The sequence below is a fragment of the Oncorhynchus mykiss genome, chromosome 2 (assembly GCF_057628025.1).
Source record: "Oncorhynchus mykiss isolate SJ-2025 chromosome 2, ASM5762802v1, whole genome shotgun sequence".
NCBI classification, from domain to species: Eukaryota; Metazoa; Chordata; class Actinopteri; order Salmoniformes; family Salmonidae; genus Oncorhynchus; species Oncorhynchus mykiss.
In genome coordinates this window covers 19710454-19731545 of record NC_143023.1, presented here as the reverse complement: position 1 = coordinate 19731545, position 21092 = coordinate 19710454, and the positions used below count along the sequence as shown (strand labels likewise).

The 21092-nt window shown below is 44.1% G+C and overlaps 1 protein-coding gene across 11 annotated transcripts in view; it reads left to right on the top strand.

Moving 5' to 3' along the window:
* The first annotated feature begins 1314 nt into the window (after window positions 1–1314).
* Window positions 1315–21092, top strand: part of LOC110537414 (ATP-dependent chromatin remodeler CHD4) — a 68137-nt gene continuing 48359 nt past the window's right edge. For 5 of the 11 annotated variants that reach the window (XM_090191805.1, XM_090191792.1, XM_090191843.1 and 2 more), the window contains exons 1-12: window positions 1424–1714; window positions 2045–2235; window positions 2803–2924; window positions 3152–3439; window positions 3593–3711; window positions 4092–4191; window positions 4356–4569; window positions 4676–4797; window positions 4915–5041; window positions 5389–5558; window positions 6030–6278; window positions 8204–8407. In XM_090191805.1, the coding sequence (XP_090047931.1) occupies window positions 2181–2235; window positions 2803–2924; window positions 3152–3439; window positions 3593–3711; window positions 4092–4191; window positions 4356–4569; window positions 4676–4797; window positions 4915–5041; window positions 5389–5558; window positions 6030–6278; window positions 8204–8407 (1770 nt within the window). In that variant the 5' untranslated portion in view covers window positions 1424–1714; window positions 2045–2180. Of the gene's footprint in view, window positions 1715–2044; window positions 2236–2802; window positions 2925–3151; window positions 3440–3592; window positions 3712–4091; window positions 4192–4355; window positions 4570–4675; window positions 4798–4914; window positions 5042–5388; window positions 5559–6029; window positions 6279–8203; window positions 8408–21092 lie in introns of all 11 variants that reach the window. The other 6 variants (XM_090191812.1, XM_090191796.1, XM_090191845.1 and 3 more) reach the window with 3 other exon arrangements.

The following is a 21092-nucleotide window of genomic DNA, read 5'->3' as shown; positions in this document are numbered from 1 at the left end:
CACAAGGTGTTTTAAATGTTTCTGTCTACAGGGCTCCTGAGTGGCGCAGCAGTCTAAGGCACTGCATCTCAGTGCTAGAGGCATCACTACAGAACCTGGTTAGATTCCAGGCTGTATTACAACCGGTCGTGATTGGGAGTCCCATAGGGCTGCACACAATTGGCCCAGCGTAGCCCGGGTTAGCGTTTGGCTGGGGTAGGCCGTCATTGTAAATAAGAATATGTTCTTAACTGACTTGCCTCGTTAAATAAAGGTTCAATAAAATATAAAAGAAGCATGCTGATGCTGTCAGGTATTGTGTTTGTAAACACGGCATCAAAACATTAACATCCCTGGTCAATGCAATCTACTGACCATCTGTTGCACAATTCAAGTCTGAATGCATCTGTGTATACTTTAGATCTGTGGTATCCAACCTGTTTCAGCTACTGGACCACCAGCTGAATTTTGCTCTGCCCGGAGTACCCCATCATGTGCATTTTTCCAGTAGGCCTATGGTCTGATGAGTCTTCTGAGCGAAGACATGGTCGATGTCTTTCATGTCCGAGTCCCCCAGCAGCTGAGTCAAGCTCTTGGGCTGATGAGCACCCCCTGTGGATAGGCCAGGTACCCTCAGGAGTCCTAGTACCCCTGGTTGGGAAAAACTGCTTTAGATGCTCTTCTATATGGTTGAATTCTCTGTGGCGGTCAATGCAATGTTGACCCTGTTTCACATTCTAGTTTCCTCTACCCTGTCCACAGCACTGCATGCTGTGAGGGCTATGGGGACAATAGACCCGAACTGTACTGTGCCATCCCATAAGTTGTTCTGTTGAGTCCAGAGACAGGTGCCTAACATGTGACACAGCAGTCCATCATTGACACAAGCAGTACATGTTTCTGGTATCCCTGTGGGTCCCAAACAATTACATGTGTGTGGCAAACCTATTGTGTTGTGGTGTGTATTTAAGACTATGCCATGTGTACCATGTACTTCAGTACCGTTGGCCTAGAGTTATTCCCATGCAAGTGTTATAAAGCAGTCCTATACTGTGAGTGCAGTCTGTAAGTACGCACAGTGGTAGCCTAGCCTACGTGTGGGCTTCCATAGGTCTTCTGGGTGCAGTGGTAGACATGCCAGGAGGACAGTCTGTGAATATTATGGTCTGTCACCAGTGGCCTAGAGTTTCCCTGGAGACCATGTGACTGGTATTTTTTCTCCTGTCTTTTTAGGAGTTGTGTTTATTATGGGATGTTGGTGGCTGGAGTATTATGGTCTGTCAGAGAGAGGGCGGGAGGAGGAGTGTCTCCATGACAACGGGGTTGCTAAGGGGCTGGGACTGAAGGGAAAGGGTGTGTGTGCAGTAGAAGTGTATGTGTATGAGTGTGTGTGTGTGTGTGTGTGTAGAGGGGGGAGGTGCGTGAAGGCTGAGTATTATGGTCTGTCCGTTGCAAGGTAACTATGCAGAGTTGTGTGAGTGTTACAGAACGCCGAGGGAGGGGGGATTATTCTGGGATGTCTGCCCCCTTTGTGTGTTTGTGAGGATGTTAGCTAAGCTCTGCTAGCCACTGAGGCTGGGGGAGAGAAGGGGGACGGAGTGTGCAACGTGTTTTACGGGGTCATTAACGACATATTTTACTGGATATTGTTGCTCATTAATTTATATTAAAGACTAATACCATTGCTGAGAGACAATTATTACACGAAGGAAACCCAAATCTAACAGGGACTACAGTAAGTTTCTCAAAAGTCTTAGGGGTTTCACTTGAACCCTGACGGTAACTGTAACTTTGCCTAAATTGAGTTTGTATCGCGAGTGGGGCAGTATTGCAGAGTACTATAATGAACCTTTCTATTCAATACACGATGATTGACGGGTGTCCATTGCTACAGCTTCCTGTGCGGTGTGGACAGAGGCATGCCAATATAAAACAAATGTTTTTCGATGTAATAAGATAGTTAACATGTCACACCGTGACCTGTCACTGTAATAAATACTTATTATTATTCGAGAAATACCAATAGGATTGCTAATTCAAGCCAAGGTTTTTTTTCTTCTTACAGCGACCCCCCCTCCCCAGGACACCCCCGTTCCATTCTCCACCACCCACACGTCATTTGCCCTCCTCCCTCACCAGATCGGACCGGGTTCGGTGGAGGGATTAGCTCGCTTTTAATTTAAATTCATTATTATTGAAATATGTCGGGAAGCGAGGACGAGAGGGAAGACTTGGAACCTACAGGACTTGCACATGGTAAGACATGGTCAGCGATCTATTTTTTTCAAGCTTGCAGGTTGGTAACGTTAGTTAAGGTTACGTTAGCTAGTTAGCTAGCTGATTTGCTAGCTACTCTAGTCTGGTGCTAGTAGTGACACTTTACATTAGGCAGCCCAGTTCGCTAGCTAGCCGAATGTTTTTCTTCTACACTAGCTGGCAAACTTGATAGCACGCTAGCTAGTTACCAATAGAGAGTGCGTAAATATTTGCACTGTCAATGCATGCGTGTTGTTGTTAGAAGTTACGTCCACGACCATTTGCAGGCAGTCACACGAGTCATGCCTCTGTTTGGTACTGAGCTGGCAACTGGCGTGCAGTGCATATCTTTATATCAAAATGTATCCAAAACACTGTCAATAAAGCTTGTCTGGAGTTGACAGTTTTAGAATTTTATACAAATCCCTCGGTATTCTATGAATATTGTTTTAAATTAATATATATATATATAATATATATATATATATATATATATATAATATACAATATTGTCTCAATCAAGTATGCATTATATTCAATCAATTCCTGTGCCCTTTCCATCTGCAGATGAGGGGGAACCAGAAGACGCTGTGTCTGACGTCGAGGTCCCCACCAAGTCAAAGAAGAAGAAGAAAGCCAAGAAGAGCCGTGAGAGCAGGATCAGCAAGAGACCAAGACCTGTCAGAGAGGTAGGATGGGCATCATCCTTCCTTACATGAAGTATCCTAGTTACTGATATCAGGGATTGCTCCAAGGAAGTTGGGAGGGAAGAATGCATTTTGAAGTATAATAATAACAATACAGATAGCCCCTAGCCTTTGACCCTTTTGACCTGGCCTTAGTATAGATTTTCATCATTTGTGAGATTTTTTTCTTCATATTTGCATCTATGTTGACTCATTTTGTTTCCTCTCAGGAGGTGCCAGTCAGCTCACCAGAACCCTTCATAGCAGTAGAGCAAGCAGCGAGGGAGGAGGAAGAGGGAGGAGGAGGTAGAGCCAGGTCAGAAAGCGAGGGAAGTGATTACGCCCCGAGGGGGAAGAAGAAGAAGCGCTCCAGCTCCTCCAAAGACAAGAAGAAGGGAGGGACGAGTGGAGAGAAGGAGAAAGGAGGAGGAGGCTCATCCAGCTCCAAGAGTAAACGCAAAGAACCAGAACTAGAGAAAGATGAGGATGATGAGGAGGATGATGATGAAGATAGCCAGGTGAGGATGAAGGCTACGAGGATGTGGGTGGTGCAGGTGGGGTGAACAAGGGAGTCGTTGGAGCTGTTCTTTGTTTTGATTTGAAGCAGCCCCTGCAATGCACTTAATGACCCTGTTGGCTCAGTGACCCTGAATGCAATGCCCCCTCTCCAGGAGCCCAAGAGCTCGACTCAGCTGCTGGAGGACTGGGGCATGAAAGACATCGACCATGTCTTCACTCAGAAGGACTACACCACCATCACCAACTACAAGGCCTTCAGCCAGTTTGTCAGGTTAACACACCTCTCTCACGTCTCATGTTTTCTACTTGTTTTTTGCTATTCTCCTTCTATTTCCACTGTAGCGGGTTTCAGTACCACTTCACCTGGAAAGCGCAGCTTTTGTGGATCGGAGGAGAAAGTTACTTCATATCTGTGTGTGACTGAGCTAGCTACAACCAGTCTGAAACTGCCCCTACTTCTACCCCGAACTGAAACTAACAGCAGGCGTAAAAAGACGCTTGAAAGGAGTCCCCACATCTGTTTTTCAGAGCAAATGGAAGTTATGTTGAAAATACTGTATCCCTGAAAACCGCAAACATCCACTTTCTGCCGGCTCCCCGTAGAGTGCCCCAAACTTAACCTCTGCCTCTCCTTTGCCCTCACTTCCCCAGACCCCTCATCGCAGCCAAGAACCCCAAGATCGCTGTGTCCAGGATGATGACTCTGATGATGGCCAAGTGGAGGGAGTTCAGCACCAACAACCCTCTGAAGGTAACACAACCCAATACAAGGCATTGCTATTACATGACATTACATTGCTATAACATGACATTACATTGCTATTACAATACCTTACAAATGTATTTTGACAATGATTGCATGTTCTTTATAGCAAAGGTCCTGATTACCATGCTGCCTTGTCTAACCCTCTGTAGGGCTGTGCCAGTGCCAACGCAGCCCTGGCAGCTGCCAACGTGGCTGCGGCCGTGGAAAGCATGGTGGTGGCAGGGACAGAGGCAGGAGGGGATACAGGGGCGGGGGGTAGTGCCGCGAAAGAGTCCCCTCCAGCTGCACTCGCTTCCGTACCTGTAGCTGTGCCCGCTGTGCCTGCACCCCCACTCCGCAAGGCCAAGACCAAAGAGGGCAAAGGTGAGGAACAAGTTAAAGGAATGCTGATGGAGGGAGCATGTATAATGTTATTGTTGGGTATTCGTTGTAGAATAAGGGAATAATTGAACTCCATCGCCCTCTGCAGGCCCCAATGCTCGCAGGAGGTCCAAGCCCAACCCTAAGGCTGCCCCCAAGCCCAAAGCCAAGAAGGTGGCTCCGCTCAAGATCAAACTGGGAGGCTTCAGCAGCAAGAGGAAGAGATCCTCGGTAAGAAAACTAACTTGTCTGAGAATCAACTGATATGCAGTAAGCCTTGCCATACTTCTGTCCCACAGTTCTATCATTGTATCTTTGTCTCTGTTTCTCTCCCTGTGTTGTTGTCAGAGTGAGGAGGATGAGCTTGACGTGGAGAGTGACTTTGACGACGGGACCTTTGAAGTGTCGGACGGCTCCAACAGCCACAGCAGCCGCTCCAAGAAGAAGGCCAAGACCGCCAAGAAGAAGAAGAAAGGTTGGCATGGAAACGCAACTGTCATCTCTTGACCTCTCATTCTATGTAATGGAGGTGTCTACATGCTATAGCCTGGGGCTATAGCATGTAGACTAGTGGTCAGTCACATACCTTAGATCAGGAGAGCTATAGTGGGTTCAGGCTTTTCTTCCATTCCAGCACTAACTAACTAATTTTGTTGTTGATGATCATGTGATTAGAGGAATCAGAGGATTAGAGGAACCAAGGACCTGGCTCTCAGCCAATCATTTGATAATATTAAATGTTTTTGACAGGACCATCATCATGTACCATCCCCCTCCCTCCTAACTCCTCCCCCTCCCTAACTCCTCCTCTTCCCATCCCAGTTGAGGAGGATGGTGACGGCTATGAGACAGACCACCAGGACTACTGTGAGGTGTGCCAGCAGGGAGGGGAGATCATCCTGTGTGACACCTGTCCCAGGGCCTACCACATGGTCTGTCTTGACCCCGACATGGAGAAGGCCCCCGAGGGCAAGTGGAGCTGCCCCCACTGTGTAAGTACACAATGTACCCAGTCTGAAGTTGGCCCATAGTCCAACCCATGGTTAGGTAGAGTTTACACCATATTGCTTGTATACACTGTATGTATTTTCTCTTTAATGACTAAAGATTGGTGTGATATCCTATTTCTGATATTGACCTTTTCCTATCCTGGTCTTTCTCTCTTTCACTCCTCCTATCTTTCACTCTTCTTCCCTTTGTCCTTCATCACCCCCCCCTTCCTCCCCTACTCTCACCTCCCCTCTCTGGTTCTGCCCCCTTTCACCCACTCTCGCTTCCCCTCCATCATTCCACTCCCCTCTCTTCCCATTTCCTCTCAACACCTCCCCACCTCTTCCTTCCCTCTCCCTCCTCACTCCCCTTCCTGCACTCTCACTACCCCCTCCGCCACACCCCTCCCACATTCTTGTACCCCCTCCCCCTCCTGCTCTCTCCTCCCACTCTCTTGTTGTTCCTCCCTGCAGGAGAAGGAGGGGATCCAGTGGGAGGCCAGAGAGGAGCTGTCTGAGGGAGAGGGGGAGGATGAGGAGGTAGGGAGGGATGAGGGATGGGTAGAGGAGGAGGATGACCATCACATAGAGTTCTGCAGGGTGTGTAAGGATGGAGGAGAGCTGCTGTGCTGTGACACCTGTACCTCCTCCTACCACATCCACTGTCTCAACCCCCCCCTCCCCGAGATACCCAACGGGGAATGGATCTGCCCACGCTGCATGGTGAGCCCTGCCACCCTGTGTATGTCTGTGTGTGAGAGAGAGAGAATGAATCTGAACTTATGGGTGGGTGTTGGATGTACATTATTATTAAGGGGAACATGTTCTATTATACTTGTGTTGGTGGCTTCATATGGAATTCTTGATTTGAGTTGAGTCAGCTATACAGCTGCCATTTCACTCTCATTTCCGATCTCTCCTCGTATACGCTGGCGTTGGTTTTTACATTTATAATGACGAAAGATTGCAGATAGAAATGCAATATGTAGTGTTGACATGATTGACAAAGTAGGTATTTTTTACACAAGATATTTCTTTGTGAATGTATGCAAAAAAGTATTTAGTCAGCCAACAATTGTGCAAGTTCTCCCACTTAAAAAGATGAGAGAGGCCTGTAATTTTCAGCATAGGTACACTTCAACTATGCAGACAAAATGAGAAAAAAAATCCAGAAAATCACATTGTTGGATTTTTAATGAATTTATTTGCAAATTATGGTGGAAAATAAGTATTTGGTCACAAGCAATTTCTGGCTCTCACAGACCTGTAACTTCTTCTTTAAGAGGCTCCTCTGTCCTCCATTCGTTACCTGTATTAATGGCACCTGTTTGAAATTGTTATCAGTATAAAATACACCTGTCCACAACCTCAAACAGTCACACTCCAAACTCCACTATGGCCAAGACCAAAGAGCTGTCAAAGGACACCAGAAACACAATTGTAGACCTGCACCAGGCTGGGAAGACTGAATCTGCAATAGGTAATCAGCTTTGTTTGAAGAAATCAACTGTGGGAGCAATTATTAGGAAATAAAAGACATACAAGACCACTGATAATCTTCCTCGATCTGGGGCTCCACACAAGATCTCACCCCATGGGGTCAAAATGATCGCAAGAACGGTGAGCAAAAATCCCAGAACCACACGGGGGGACCTAGTGAATGACCTGCAGAGAGCTGGGACCAAAGTAACAAAGCCTACCATCAGTAACACACTACGCCGCCAGGGACTCAAATCCTGCCGTGCCAGACGTGTCCCCCTGCTTAAGCCAGTACATGTCCAGGCCCGTCTGAAGTTTGCTAGAGAGCATTTGGATGATCCAGAAGAAGATTGGGAGAATGTCATATGGTCAGATGAAACCAAAATATAACTTTTTGGTAAAAACTCAACTCGTCGTGTTTGGAGGACAAAGAATGCTGAGTTGTATCCAAAGAACACCATACCTACTGTGAAGCATGGGGATGGAAACATCATGCTTTGGGGCTGTTTTTCTGCAAAGGGACCAGGACGACTGATCCGTGTAAAGGAAAGAATGAATGGGGCCATGTATCGTGAGATTTTGATTGAAAACCTCCTTCCATCAGCAAGGGCATTGAAGATGAAACGTGGCTGGGTCTTTCAGCATGACAATGATCCCAAACACACCGCCCGGGCAACGAAGGAGTGGCTTCGTAAGAAGCATTTCAAGGTCCTGGAGTGGCCTAGCCAGTCTCCAGATCTCAACCCAACAGAAAATCTTTGGAGGGAGTTGAAAGTCCGTGTTGCCCAGCAACAGCCCCAAAACATCACTGCTCTAGAGGAATGGGCCAAAATACCAGCAACAGTGTGTGAAAACCTTGTGAAGACTTACAGAAAACGTTTGACCTCTGTCATTGCCAACAAAGGGTATATAACAAAGTATTGAGATAAAGTTTTGTTATTGACCAAATACTTATTTTCCACCATAATTTGCAAAATACATTCATAAAAAATCCTACAATGTGATTTTCTGGATTTTTTTTCTCATTTTGTCTGTCATAGTTGAATTGTACCTATGATGAAAATTACAGGCCTCTCTCATATTTTTAAGTGGGAGAACTTGCACAATTGGTGGCTGACTAAATAATTTTTTTGCCCCGCTGTATCTGATTGTTCCTGAATTTCCCTTAGTGCCCGGGCATGAAAGGTAAAGTCCAGAAGGTTCTGACCTGGAAGTGGGGTGAACCTCCTTCCCCTACACCTGTGCCCCGCCCCCTGGACCTCCCAGCCGAGGCCCCAGACCCTGTCCCATTGGCCGGCCGACCAGAGAGGCAGTTCTTTGTCAAATGGTGCAACATGTCTTACTGGCACTGCTCCTGGGTTCAAGAGCTACAGGTAACACGCACAACCAGCAATATGCCACTGTAATATGCAGGATCAATTTGGGCTGTGGTGGCCATTACATTTTGTCAGACTGTTATTGTCATGCAAAAGTCTGCCGGTCTCTTGGTAATTGACCGTAAATTAATATAAACACATTAGGGGACAGAATGCGGTCGGACTATTACGTAATTGGTATATATATTACTCTTACAGAATTTCCACATGGGCGAGGATATTGGAAATTTAATCAAAGCCTACTGGATGATTAACTAGGACAGAAGAATTCATAACTGACTTTTTTCAACATAACATAGGTACATCAGATGCCCTTATTGTATGGGACACTTTTAAATGTGCCTTTAGAGGCCATGCAATTTAGTACTCATCGATAAAACAAAAGCAATTTAGGTCAAAAGAGTACATATTAACAAAGGAAATTGAAGGACTAACAGTACAGATAGATAGCAATAAAAACTGTACCATAGAGGCACAGAATAAGTTACGAGGAAAAACAAAAATAAATGGAGGAACTTATTCTAGAAAGATCCAGTGTAATATATTATAAAAATAAAGCAAACTGGATGGAATATGGGGAAAAATGCACCAAATTATTTTTAGTTTGTTTTGAATTTTTTTGGTTTTGAAAAATGTGTTACAAATGATGGAGTCACTCATGATTCACCGGAATCATGAGCTGGTGCACGACATCTAAGGAAGTCTCGAGCAATTGCTCGTTTCAGGTAGAGGTAGAGCATCTCATGATAAGCTGTAGACCACACTACCTATCGAGAGAGTTTTCATCTGTATTCTTCGTAGCTGTTTACATACCACCCCAGTCAGAGGCTGGCACTAAGACAGCATTGAATGAGCTGTATTCCGCCATAAGTAAACAAGAAAACGCTCACCCAGAGGCGGCGCGCCTAGTAGTCGGGGACTTTAATGCAGGGAAACTTAAATCCGTTTTTACCAAATTTCTATCAGCATGTTAAATGTGCAACCAGAGGAAAAATAACTCTGGAACACCTATACTCCACACACAGAGCCACATACAAGGCGCTCCCTTGCCCTCAATTTGGCAAATCTGACCATAATTCTATTCTCCTGATTCCTGCTTACAAGCAAAAATTAAAGCGGGAAGCACCAGTGACTAGATCAATAAAAAAGTGGTCAGATGAAGCAGATGCTAAGCTACAGGACTGTTTTGCTAGCACAGACTGGAATATGTTCCGGGATTCCTCCGATGGCATTGAGGAGTGTCTTTGGCTTCATCAATAAGTGTATCGATGATGTTGTCCCCACAGTGATTGTACGTACATACTCCAACCAGAAGCCATGGATTATAGGCAGCATCCGCACTGAGCTAAAGGCTAGAGCTGCCGCTTTCAAGGAGCGGGACTCTAACCGTGAAGCTTATAAGAAATCCCACTATGCCCTCTGACGAACCATCAAACAGGCAAAGCATCAATACAGGACTAAGATCAAGTCGTACTACACCGGCTCTGAAGCTCGTCGGATGTGGCAGGGCCTGCAAACCATTACAGACTACAAAGGGAAGCACAGCCGAGAGCTGCCCAGTGACACGAGCCTACCAGACGAGCTAAAGTACTTCTATGCTCGCTTCGAGGCAAATAACACTGAAACATGCATGAGAGCACCAGCTGTTCCGGAAGACTTGTGCGATCACACTCTCCGCAGCCGATGTGAGTAAGACCTTTAAAAAGGTCAACATTCACAAGGCCGCAGGGCCAGACGGATTACCAGGACGTGTACTGCGAGCATGCGCTGACCAACTGGCAAGTGTCTTCGCTGACATTTTCAACCTCTCCCTATCCGTGTTTGTAATACCAACATGTTTTAAGCAGATCACCATAGTGCCTGTTCCCAAGAACACTAAGGTAACCTGCCTAAATGACTACCAACCCGTAGCACTCACCTCTGTAGCCATTTAAGTGCTTTGAAATGCTGGTCATGGCTCACATCAACACCATCATCCCAGAAACCCTAGACCCACTCCAATTTGCATACCGCCCCAACAGCTCCACAGATGATGCAGTCTCTATTGCACTCCACACTGCCCGTTCCCACCTGGACAAAAGGTACACCTATGCGAGAATGCTATTCATTGACTACAGCTCAGCGTTCAACACCAAAGTACCCTCAAAGCTCATCAATAAGCTAACCCTACAAACCTATTCCCCCTCAGGAGACTGAAAAGATTTGGCATGGGTCCTCAGATCCTCAAAAGGTTCTACAGCTGCACCATCGAGAGCATCCTGACTGGTTGCATCACTGCCTGGAATGGCAACTGCTCAGCCTCCGACCGCAAGGCACTACAGAGGGTAGTGCGAACGTCCCAGTATATCACTGGGGCCAAGCTTCCTGCCATCCGGGACCTCTATACCAGACGGTGTCAGAGGAAGGCCCTAAAAATTGCCAAAGACTCCAGCCACTCCAGTCATAGACTGTTCTCTCTGCTCTCTGCTACCGACTGTTCTCTCTGCTACCCCTCCCCCTCTTTACACCACTGCTATTCTCTGTTGTTATCTATGCGTAGTCACTTTAATAACTCTACCTACATGTGCATACTACCTCAACTAACCGGTACCCCCGCACATTGAGTCTGTATCGGTACCCCTCTGTATATAGTCTCACTATTGTTATTTTACTGCTGCTCTTTAATTCCGTATTACTTTTATCTCTTATTCTTATCTGTATTTTTTTTAAACTGCATTGTTGGTTAGGGGCTCGTAAGTAAGCATTTCACTGTAAGGTTGTATTCGGCGCACGTGACTAATACAATTTGATTTGATTTGAACTATATTTTGAAAGAGGAGTAATGTACTTTAAGAATATGTTTTCGTTTGTCTCCTCCATCTCCACTAACCGAAGCTAATTGTATGGATTTTTAATAATCTAAATTAACATCTGTACAGAAAGACTCGTTTGAAGGCCAAATTACTGAGGAGGAACTTCTTGATGCAATTAAAGCCTTTAAGTCCGTGAAAACTCCAGGGCTGGATGTTACACCAGTGGAAGTATACCAAACTTTTTTTGATATACTCAGAGGACCATTAGTTGCATGTTTTAACCACTCCTATATAAATGGTAGATTATCGGACACGCAACAAGAAGGTCTGATATCATAATTACCGAAACAGGATCCAAGTGGTATATATAAAGATCCAGTCCATTTAAAAAATGTAATTGAAGGCCTCTTACACTTCAGTGTTGTGATGCAAAAATTCTAGCTAAATGCCTGGTGCATAGAATTAAAAAGGTTTTGTCAGATATTATTCATCCTAATCAGTTTTTTTTACATGGACGATGCATTGGAGATAATGTAAGACAAGTACTGGAAACAATAGAATACTATGAAATATCTGTGAAACCAGGCCTGGATTTCATAGCTGACTTTGAAAAGGCTTTTGATTAACAACGACTGCAGTTTATATATAGATGCCTGGAATATTTAAATTTTGGCTACATCTCAGAAAGTTTCGAACTGTCAAGAGGAGTAAAACAAGGTTGTCCTGTCAAGGGGTGAGTGTAGCTGGTGCATGGAAGTCAGGCGCAGGAGAGCAGAGATGAGGGGAAAAAGCACTTTACTAAGGCAATCATTTGCACAGAACGCATCCGCGTCACAAAACAAATGCCCAACGAACAAGAGAGGCATCACAAAGTACAAAAACCCAAGTACAAAGTACCGGCTGCCACAAAGCACAGGTAATAAAACAAAACCTGGTGCAAACCAACCGGAAGCGTGCCAACCTTGACAATAAACAATTTCACACGCAGACATGGGGGGAACAGAGGGTTAAATACATGACAAGTAATGAGGGAAATGTAAACCAGGTGTGTGGGAAAACAAGACAAAACAAATGGACATTTTTATTTATTTTATTTAACCTTTATTTAACCAGGAAGGGCAAATTGAGATTAAAATCTATTTTTCAAGAGCGCCCTGGCCAAGATAGGCAGCACCAAGTCATTATAAAAAAATTATAGACAGACAACATGAAAAACTACAAGTAATCTAGTAAAAACCATTGAATTCACAAGAGTATAAAACAGCAATTAAAAACATTGACAGGTCAGGGAATCAGCCTCAAAATCCTTTATCGGTGATTTAAAAACACCAATAGGGACAAGTTCTTCCAGTTTTAAAGTATTTTGTAAGGTGTTCCAAGACGATGGCGCAGAGAACATAAAAGCCCTTTTACCAAATTCAGTTCGGACATTTGGAACAGTTAGCAGGATAAAGTCCAGCGAACGAAGAGAGTACCCACCACATTTCTGAACAATAAAAATGCACAAATAAAAAGGTAGTAAACCCAAAATGGCTTTGTAAATAAAAGTATACCAGTGACTGAGCCTACGAGTGACTAGAGAAGGCCAGCCAACCCTGGTATACAAAGTGCAGGGGTGCGTAAGGGTTTTGCAGTTTAAAATAAATCTCAAAGTGCCATGGTAAAGAGTGTCAATTGATCTCAAACACTGAGCAGAAGCATTCATATATAAAATATCCCCATAGTCTAGTAAAGGCATAAATGTAGCTGATACTAGCCTCCTTCTGGCTTCAAAAGAAAAACAGGCCTTATTCCTAAAATTAAAATCCCAATTTCAGCTTCAATTTTTTGTAAGTTGTTGAATATGCAATTTAAAAGAGAGGCCGTCATCAATTAAAATTCCAAGATATTTATACAAGGTTACAACCTCAATCTCCTTGCCCTGACAGGTAGTAATAGGTGAAAGGTTCAGAGGTCTATTTCTTGCATTATAAAACACCATTAGTTTAGTTTTGTCAGTATTGAGGATAAGCTTCAATTGACACAAGGTATGTTGAACAGTATAAAAAGCAGTTTGCATGTTCTGGAAAGCTTTTGTAAGAGACGAGGCACAACAGTAAATAACAGTATCATCAGCATAAAAATGAAGTTATGCATTTTGGACATTTTTGTTTAAATCATTTATATAAATAGTGAATAAGAGAGGACCAAGTACAGAGCCTTGGGGCACACCATTCAAGACAGACAATTGAACAGACATAAGCCCATCAAATTGAGTGCATTGAGTTCTATCAGACAGATAGTTAGCAAACCATGCAACTGCATGCTCCGAAAGACCTACACTCAACAATCTCTGCCTTAGTATAGCATGATCAACTGTATCAAAAGCCTTAGAGAGATCAATAAAAAGTGAGACACAGTGCTGTTTTTTGTCAATGGCTTCAGTGATATCATTTAAAACCTTCATGGCTGCTGTAATTGTGCTATGCTTCTTCCTGAAGCCCGATTGGTACATTGATCAAATAGAGTTAGTAAATAAAAACTATTTTAGCTGTTCACTTACAAGGGTTTCAAGTATTTTCACCTGGGCTGACAGCTTTGAGATTGGCCTATAATTATTTAAAAGAGTTGGATCTCCCCCTTTTAAAAGTGGTTGGACAAATGCTGATTTCCAGATCTTTGGAATTTCATTACATTCCAGGGTTAGATTGAACAGATATGTAAGTGGTTCAGCTATGAAATCAGCTGCCAGATTTAAAAAGCAGGGATCCAAAAGATCAGGACCTGCAGGCTTTGTCTGATCTATGGACTTCAGGACTTTATGTACCACCTGCACTGAGAATGGCAAAAAGCAAAAAGTTTGACCAGCTCTCACTGGTTCATCCACACAGGGTTGTACAGAGACGGAGGACACTGAATCAAACAGCCTACCAGATGATACAAAGTGCTCATTGAAACAATTCAGCATTTCAGTTGTCATATACAGCAACAGAGTCCTTCAATACACATGACGGTAATTCATTAGCCAGTTGAGTCTATGGGGGCGCTATTTCATTATTGGATAAAAAAACGTGCCCGTTTTAAGCGCAATATTTTGTCACGAAAAGATGCTCGACTATGCATATAATTGACAGCTTTGGAAAGAAAACAGTCTAACGTTTCCAAAACTGCAAAGATATTATCTGTGAGTGCCACAGAACTCATGCTACAGGCGAAACCAAGATGAAACTTCAAACAGGAAATGAGCAGAATTTCTGAAGCTCTGTTTTCCAATGTCTCCTTATATGGCTGTGAATGCACCAGGAACGAGCCTGCGCTTTCTGTCGTTTCTTCAAGATGTCTGCAGCATTGTGACGTATTTGTAGGCATATCATTGGAAGATTGGCCATAAGAGACTACATTTTCCAGGGGTCCGCTCGGTGTCCTTTGTCTAAATTGGTGCGTAATCTTCAGTTGCGGGCATTTTCTCCTGGGATTCAGGACAGAAAGCACACTTCCACGAACGATATATCATCGAAGAGATACGTGAAAAACACCTTGAGGATTGGTTCTAAACAACGTTTGCCATGTTTCAGTCGATATTATGGAGTTAATTTGGAAAAAAGTTTGGCGTTTTGATGACTGGATTTTCGTTTTTTTTTGGTAGCCAAACATGACGCACCAAACGGAGCGATTTCTCCTAAACAAATAATCTTTCAGGAAAAACTGAACATTTGCTATCTAACAGAGTCATCTCAATGAAAACATCTGAAGTTCTTCGAAGGTAAATGATTTTATTTGAATGCTTTTCTGGTTTTTGTGAAAATGTTGCCTGCTGAATGCTAACGCTAATGCTAACGCTAAATGCTACGCTAGCTAGCTACTGTTACACAAATTATTGTTTTCCTATGGTTGAGAAGCATATTTTGAAAATCTGAGATGACAGTGTTGTTAACAAAAGCCTAAGCTTGAGAGCTAGCATATTTATTTCATTTCATTTGCGATTTTCATGAATAGTTAACGTTGCGTTATGGTAATGAGCTTGAGGCTGTATTCACGATCCCGGATCCGGGATGGCTAAGTGCTAGAGGTTAACATTACTGTTACCAGACATAGACTTAATAGCCTTCCAAAACTTTCTAGGGTCATTCAGGTTATCAGTGGTAACAGACATAAAATATTCAGACTTGTCCTTCCTGAGAAGAAAAGAACACTTATTTTGTAACTGCCTAAAAATAAGCCAATCAGCATCAGAACATGATTTCCTTGCTTTAGCCCAGGCTAGATTACGGTCGTGAATAATACAAGACAGCTCAGAAGAAAACCATGGATGATCCCGCCCTTTAACCCTGAACCTGCGGAATGGGGCATGTTTGTTTACTATTTGGGAAAAACTACCATGAAAGAATTTCCAGGCAGTTTCCACATCAGGGATAAGCTCAATCTGCTCCAGTCAAAATAAAACAAATCATGAAAGAAAGCCTGCTCATTAAAACACTTCAAATTTCTCTTACGAATAAAAAGTGGTTTGTCTTTGGAACCTTAGTATTTCTAACAGCAACAACAGCACAATGGTCACTTAAATCCTTACAAAAAACACCAACCGCAGAATATTTATGTGGAACATTTGTCAATATCAAATCAATCAGGGTAGATTTATCTGGGCATTTAAGATTTGGGTGAGTTAATCAACTGGGTAAGATTCATAGAATTACAAAACATTTTTAAATCATCAGACACCGGCTTTAACCAACACCAGTTGAGATCACCAATCAAGATCATTTCACTGTAAAGAAGCTTAGACATAAGGTGCGTCAAAGAAGAAAATGCATCACCGAGAGCAGAGGGGGGTCTATAACAGCCAATCACAGTTATAGAGAGACCCTTTGAAACCTCAATATTCAAAGCAAGAAAATCCAACTGTTTACAAATAGTTTCAGACTTTGCCATACTTAAAGGGAATTTAGATTTGACATATATAGCCACACCCCCACCTTTCTTAACCCGATCAGTGCGATAAACATTGTAACCACTTATACAAATATCCTTATCAAAAACAGACTTGCTGAGCCAGGGTTCAGAAAACACAATTACATCAGCATCAGTTGATTTAGCCCAAATCCTAACCCCATCCATTTTTGACAACAGGCTGCGTACATTTAAATGAAAAATACCAAAACCAGATCTAGATTTAAAATCAGAGGGGGTTTGGAGACATTGCAAATCAGGGCCAGGGTTAGGTTGCACGTTACCTGATATCAACAAAAGAAGAATAACTAGGCACCTCTATTTAATAACCTTGCACGACTTCTATTTTTTAAGAGACCTACTGCAAGCAAATTCTTCAAGTGAGGTTCCAGACAATATAAAACAGTCATTTAAAACCATTAGACTTTGGTAGTGACACAAATTCGTACTGTTCACATCATGCCACAAATACATCGGCACTTGGACGAGTGGACCGGGTAAAAAAGAGCGAGTTCCTGCAGACAAAATGTCCAATGGACGGGAGAGCACATTGTCAAATGTACTCACCCAGCGACAATGTTTGTTTTCTCCAGAGTTCAGTAAAGTCAATACCACGAAAACTGTCATTTTCTCTGACAATTTTTTTTTAAAATTAGAGGCCAACGAAGGTAAGGGGAGAGAGAGACAGCGTGTATGTATGAGTCTGAATGTGAGTGTTTGCGCGTGTAAGTAGATTGGGTGTTGAGGTCGATAGAGAGAACGTTGAGATTGTTGAGCAGCCACTGACAGCCAGGCGAAGAACAAAAAGGAGCAGCTTGGACAAGGCACTCCGCAGACGAAGGAGGAACTCAGGCCAGCCAGGCGAAGAGCAAACAGGAGCAGCTTGGACAAGACACTCCACAGACGAAGGAGGAACTCAGGCCAGCCAGGCGAAGAGCAAACAGGAGCAGCTTGGACAAGACACTCCACAGACGAAGGAGGAACTCAGGCCAGCCAGGCGAAGAGCAAACAGGAGCAGCTTGGACAAGACACTCCGCAGACGAAGGAGGAACTCTGGCCAGCCAGGCGAAGAGCAAACAGGAGCAGCTTGGACAAGACACTCCGCAGACGAAGGAGGAACTCAGGCCAGCCAGAGATAGGATTACTTTGGTAAACCTCAAGTAATGAAGTGCCGAGTTGAGGAGGACCCGTGATCTTTACACCAGCAAAAATAAAATAGTTTGCACTACACAACAACGAAGTTACGCAACCATAAATAAATAGGTTATTAGTAGGTTAAAATGTACTGGAGGCTCGGCAATGGCTAGAAGACCGGTGACGTCGAACGCCGCCCGAACAAGGAGAGGAAACGACTTCGGGGGAAGTCCACTATCGGCATATCTATTTATTATTGCCATAGAAAAGTTAGCTGTTAAAATTAGATCCAACAGTAATATTAAGGGATTAGAAATCCGTGGCTTAAAAACAAAGGTGTCATTGTACGCTGATGATTCATGTTTTCTTTTACATCCACAATTAGAATCTCTCCACAGCCTCATAGAGGATCTAGATACTTTTTCTAACCTCTCTGGATTAAACCAAATTATGATAATAATTTACGTATTGGATCACACAAAAAAATCAACTTTTACATTACCGTGTAGTTTACCAATAAAGTGGTCTGATAGGGGTGTGGACATACTCGGTATACATATCCCGAAAGAAAGAAATGATCTCTCTCCAATACATTTTTATTGAAAGTTAGCAAAAATAGATATGAGGTTGCTACCATGGAAAGGAAAATACATGTATATTTGTGGGAAAATCACTCTGATTAACTTTTTAGTCATATCATATTTACCTATTTGCTTATGGTTTTGCCTACACCTAGTGACCTGCTTTTTAAATTATATGGGAAAAAAATATTACATTTTATTTGGAATTGCAAGCCAGACAAAATTCAAATGGATTATTGATATAATGAATTTGAGTTCAGAGGTCAGAAATGATTAAATATTAAAGCATTAGACCTCTCACTAAAGGCATCAGTCATACAAAAGTTATATTTAAATCCGAAATGGTTCTCTAGTAAATTAGTAAGAATGTCTCACCCAATGTTCAAGAATGGCCTTTTTTCCCTTTATTCAGATTACAACTGCTTTCTTTCGGTTATTTGAAAACGAAATCATCTCCAAAATATTTTTATTTTTTAAACAAGCCTTAGAAAGTTGGTTGCAATTTCAGTTTAATCCACCTGAAAAGACAGAACAAATGTCTTGCATTTGGAAGAACCCGGGGCCAACCGCACCAGCATATGGTCTCACAAGGGGTCTGAGGATCTCTTCTCGGTACCTAATGGCAGTCAGGCTACCTCATGGGCTGTGCGGCCCCCCAAAGAAATGCCACCCCACACTATGACTGACCCACCGCCAAACCGGTCATGCTGGAGGATGTTGCAGGCAGCAGAACGTTCTCCACGGCGTCTCCAGACTCTGTCACGTCTGTCACGTGCTCAGTGTGAACCTGCTTTCATCTGTGAAGAGCACAGGGCGCCAGTGGCGAATTTGCCAATCTTGGTGTTCTCTGGCAAATGCCAAACGTCCTGCACGGTGCTGGGCTGTAAGCACAACCCCCACCTGTGGACGTCAGGCCCTCATACCACCCTCACGGAGTCTGTTTCTGACCGTTTGAGCAGACACATGCACATTTGTGGCCTGCTGGAGGTCATTTTGCAGGGCTCTGGCAGTGCTCCTCCTTGCACAAAGGCGGAGGTAGCGGTCCTGCTGCTGGGTTGTTGCCCTCCTGTGGCCTCCTCCACGTCTCCTGATGTACTGGCCTGTCTCCTGGTAGCGCCTCCATGCTCTGGACACTACGCTGAGAGACACAGCAAACCTTCTTGCCACAGCTCGCATTGATGTGCCATCCTGGATGAGCTGCACTACCTGAGACACTTGTGTGGGTTGTAGACTCCGTCTCATGCTACCGCTGGAGTGAAAGCACCACCAGCATTCAAAAGTGACCAAAACATCAGCCAGGAAGCATAGGAACTGAGAAGTGGTCTGTGGTCCCCACCTGCAGACCACTCCTTTATCTTGCTAATTGCCTATAATATCCACCTGTTGTCTATTCCATTTGCACAACAGCATGTGAAATGTATTGTCAATCACTGTTGCTTCCTAAGTGGACAGTTTGATTTCACAGAAGTGTGATTGACTTGGAGTTACATTGTGTTGTTTAAGTGTTCCCTTTATTTTTTTGAGCAGTGTATATACTGAGATCATGTGACACTTAGACTGCACACAGGTGGACTTTATTTAACTAATTATGTGACTTCTGAAGGTAATTGGTTGCACCAGACATTATTTAGGGGCTTCATAGCAAAGGGAGTGAATACATATGCACGCACACCACTTTTCCGTATTTCAATTTTTTTGCATTTTTTGAAACAAGTCATTTTTTAAAATTTCACTTAATTTATTTGGACTATTTAGTGTATGTCCATTACATGAAATCCAAATAAAAATACATTTAAATTATAGGTTGTAATGCAACAAAATAGGAAAAATGCAGAAGGAGATTAATACTTTTGCAAGGCACTGTACCGATTCCATGGCACATGGTTTATGAATTGACATGCAAAACGACAACGGATTCAAAACTTCACATTTTTCAATTTAAATTATTATACAAAATTCTTGCAACCAATAGAATGTTATATATATGGGGGATACAAAAAAACATGAACACCTTTAGCATCTCCAGACCTCCGCATTCAGTACCCGGATGTGAGGGTGACCGTGACCCCCAGCTTCTTCATAAAGGTTTCCAGACCCGCAAAGTGAACTGGGGACCACGGTCGGTAACGATGTCCTCTGGAAGACTGTAGTACCGGAAGACCTGCTGGAATAGTGACCTGGATAGTGGTAGGTAGTCCAGAGAGAGGGATAAAACGGGGGGATTTAGAGAATCTGTCAACAACAACCATAATAGTGGTAAAACCATCAGAAAGGGGAGATCAGTTACAATGTTTATGGACAGGTGTGACCTTGGCCGCTGAGGCATGGGAAGGGGAAGTAGTTTTCCTGCTGGAGCGTGCCAGGGAGATTTGGATTGGGTTCATGTTTAGCATGTGTTGACATATTGGGCGATGTCCTACGCCAAGGTGGGCCACCAGTATTTCTCGTGGAGGATTGGATGGTGCGGGTGATACCTGGGTATCCAGCGACAGAGGGCTGTGTGTGCCCAGGTCAACAGCCGATCTCTCACCCCCATGGGGGCGTAAATACCTTCTGGAGGGCAGGTAGCAAGAGCGGGCTCCCTCTCCAGAGCCTGGCGGAGCCTGCTCTGCTGTAGAGAGGTGTGTGGCCTCTACCTCTATAGGTTCAGGCTCTGCCCCAGGACAGCCAAAGGAGGGAGGCGAGTGGCGAGGTGGACACCTGTGCTCCCGAAGAAGGTTATCCAGACGGATGGCCATTGACACGAGAGCGTCCAAGGATATGTTGTCATCCTGACATGCCTACTGTGTCTGGATCTCCGTGCGCAGTCCACTGCGGAATAGAGTACGGAGCGCCAGCTCATTCCATCTACTGGAGGCTGCCACATTCTGAAAGGTGAGGGCGCACTCCGCAGTGGTCTGGGCACCCTGCTGGAATTGGAACAGTTGCTCACCTCCCTCTCTGCCCTCTGGAGGTTGGTCACAGAGCCATGAACCTCTCATAGTAACCCAGTTCCTCCTCCCATGCGGACCGTGGCAACCTTGGACCTCTCGATGATGGGGGCTCCCGTCTGATAGGGGAAGTAGAGGGAGCACTTGAGTAGGAAGCCATGTCATTTCGATGGAGTTCCGTCATACTTCTCCGGAAGGGATAGTCAGGCATCGCTGACCTGGGCGGACGGCTGGGTGGGCTGGGGGACTGGCTCACTGTGATGACCCATGGTAGGAGGCCCTCTGATAGGGGTATGGAGAACCTCGCTGGTGGTGTCGA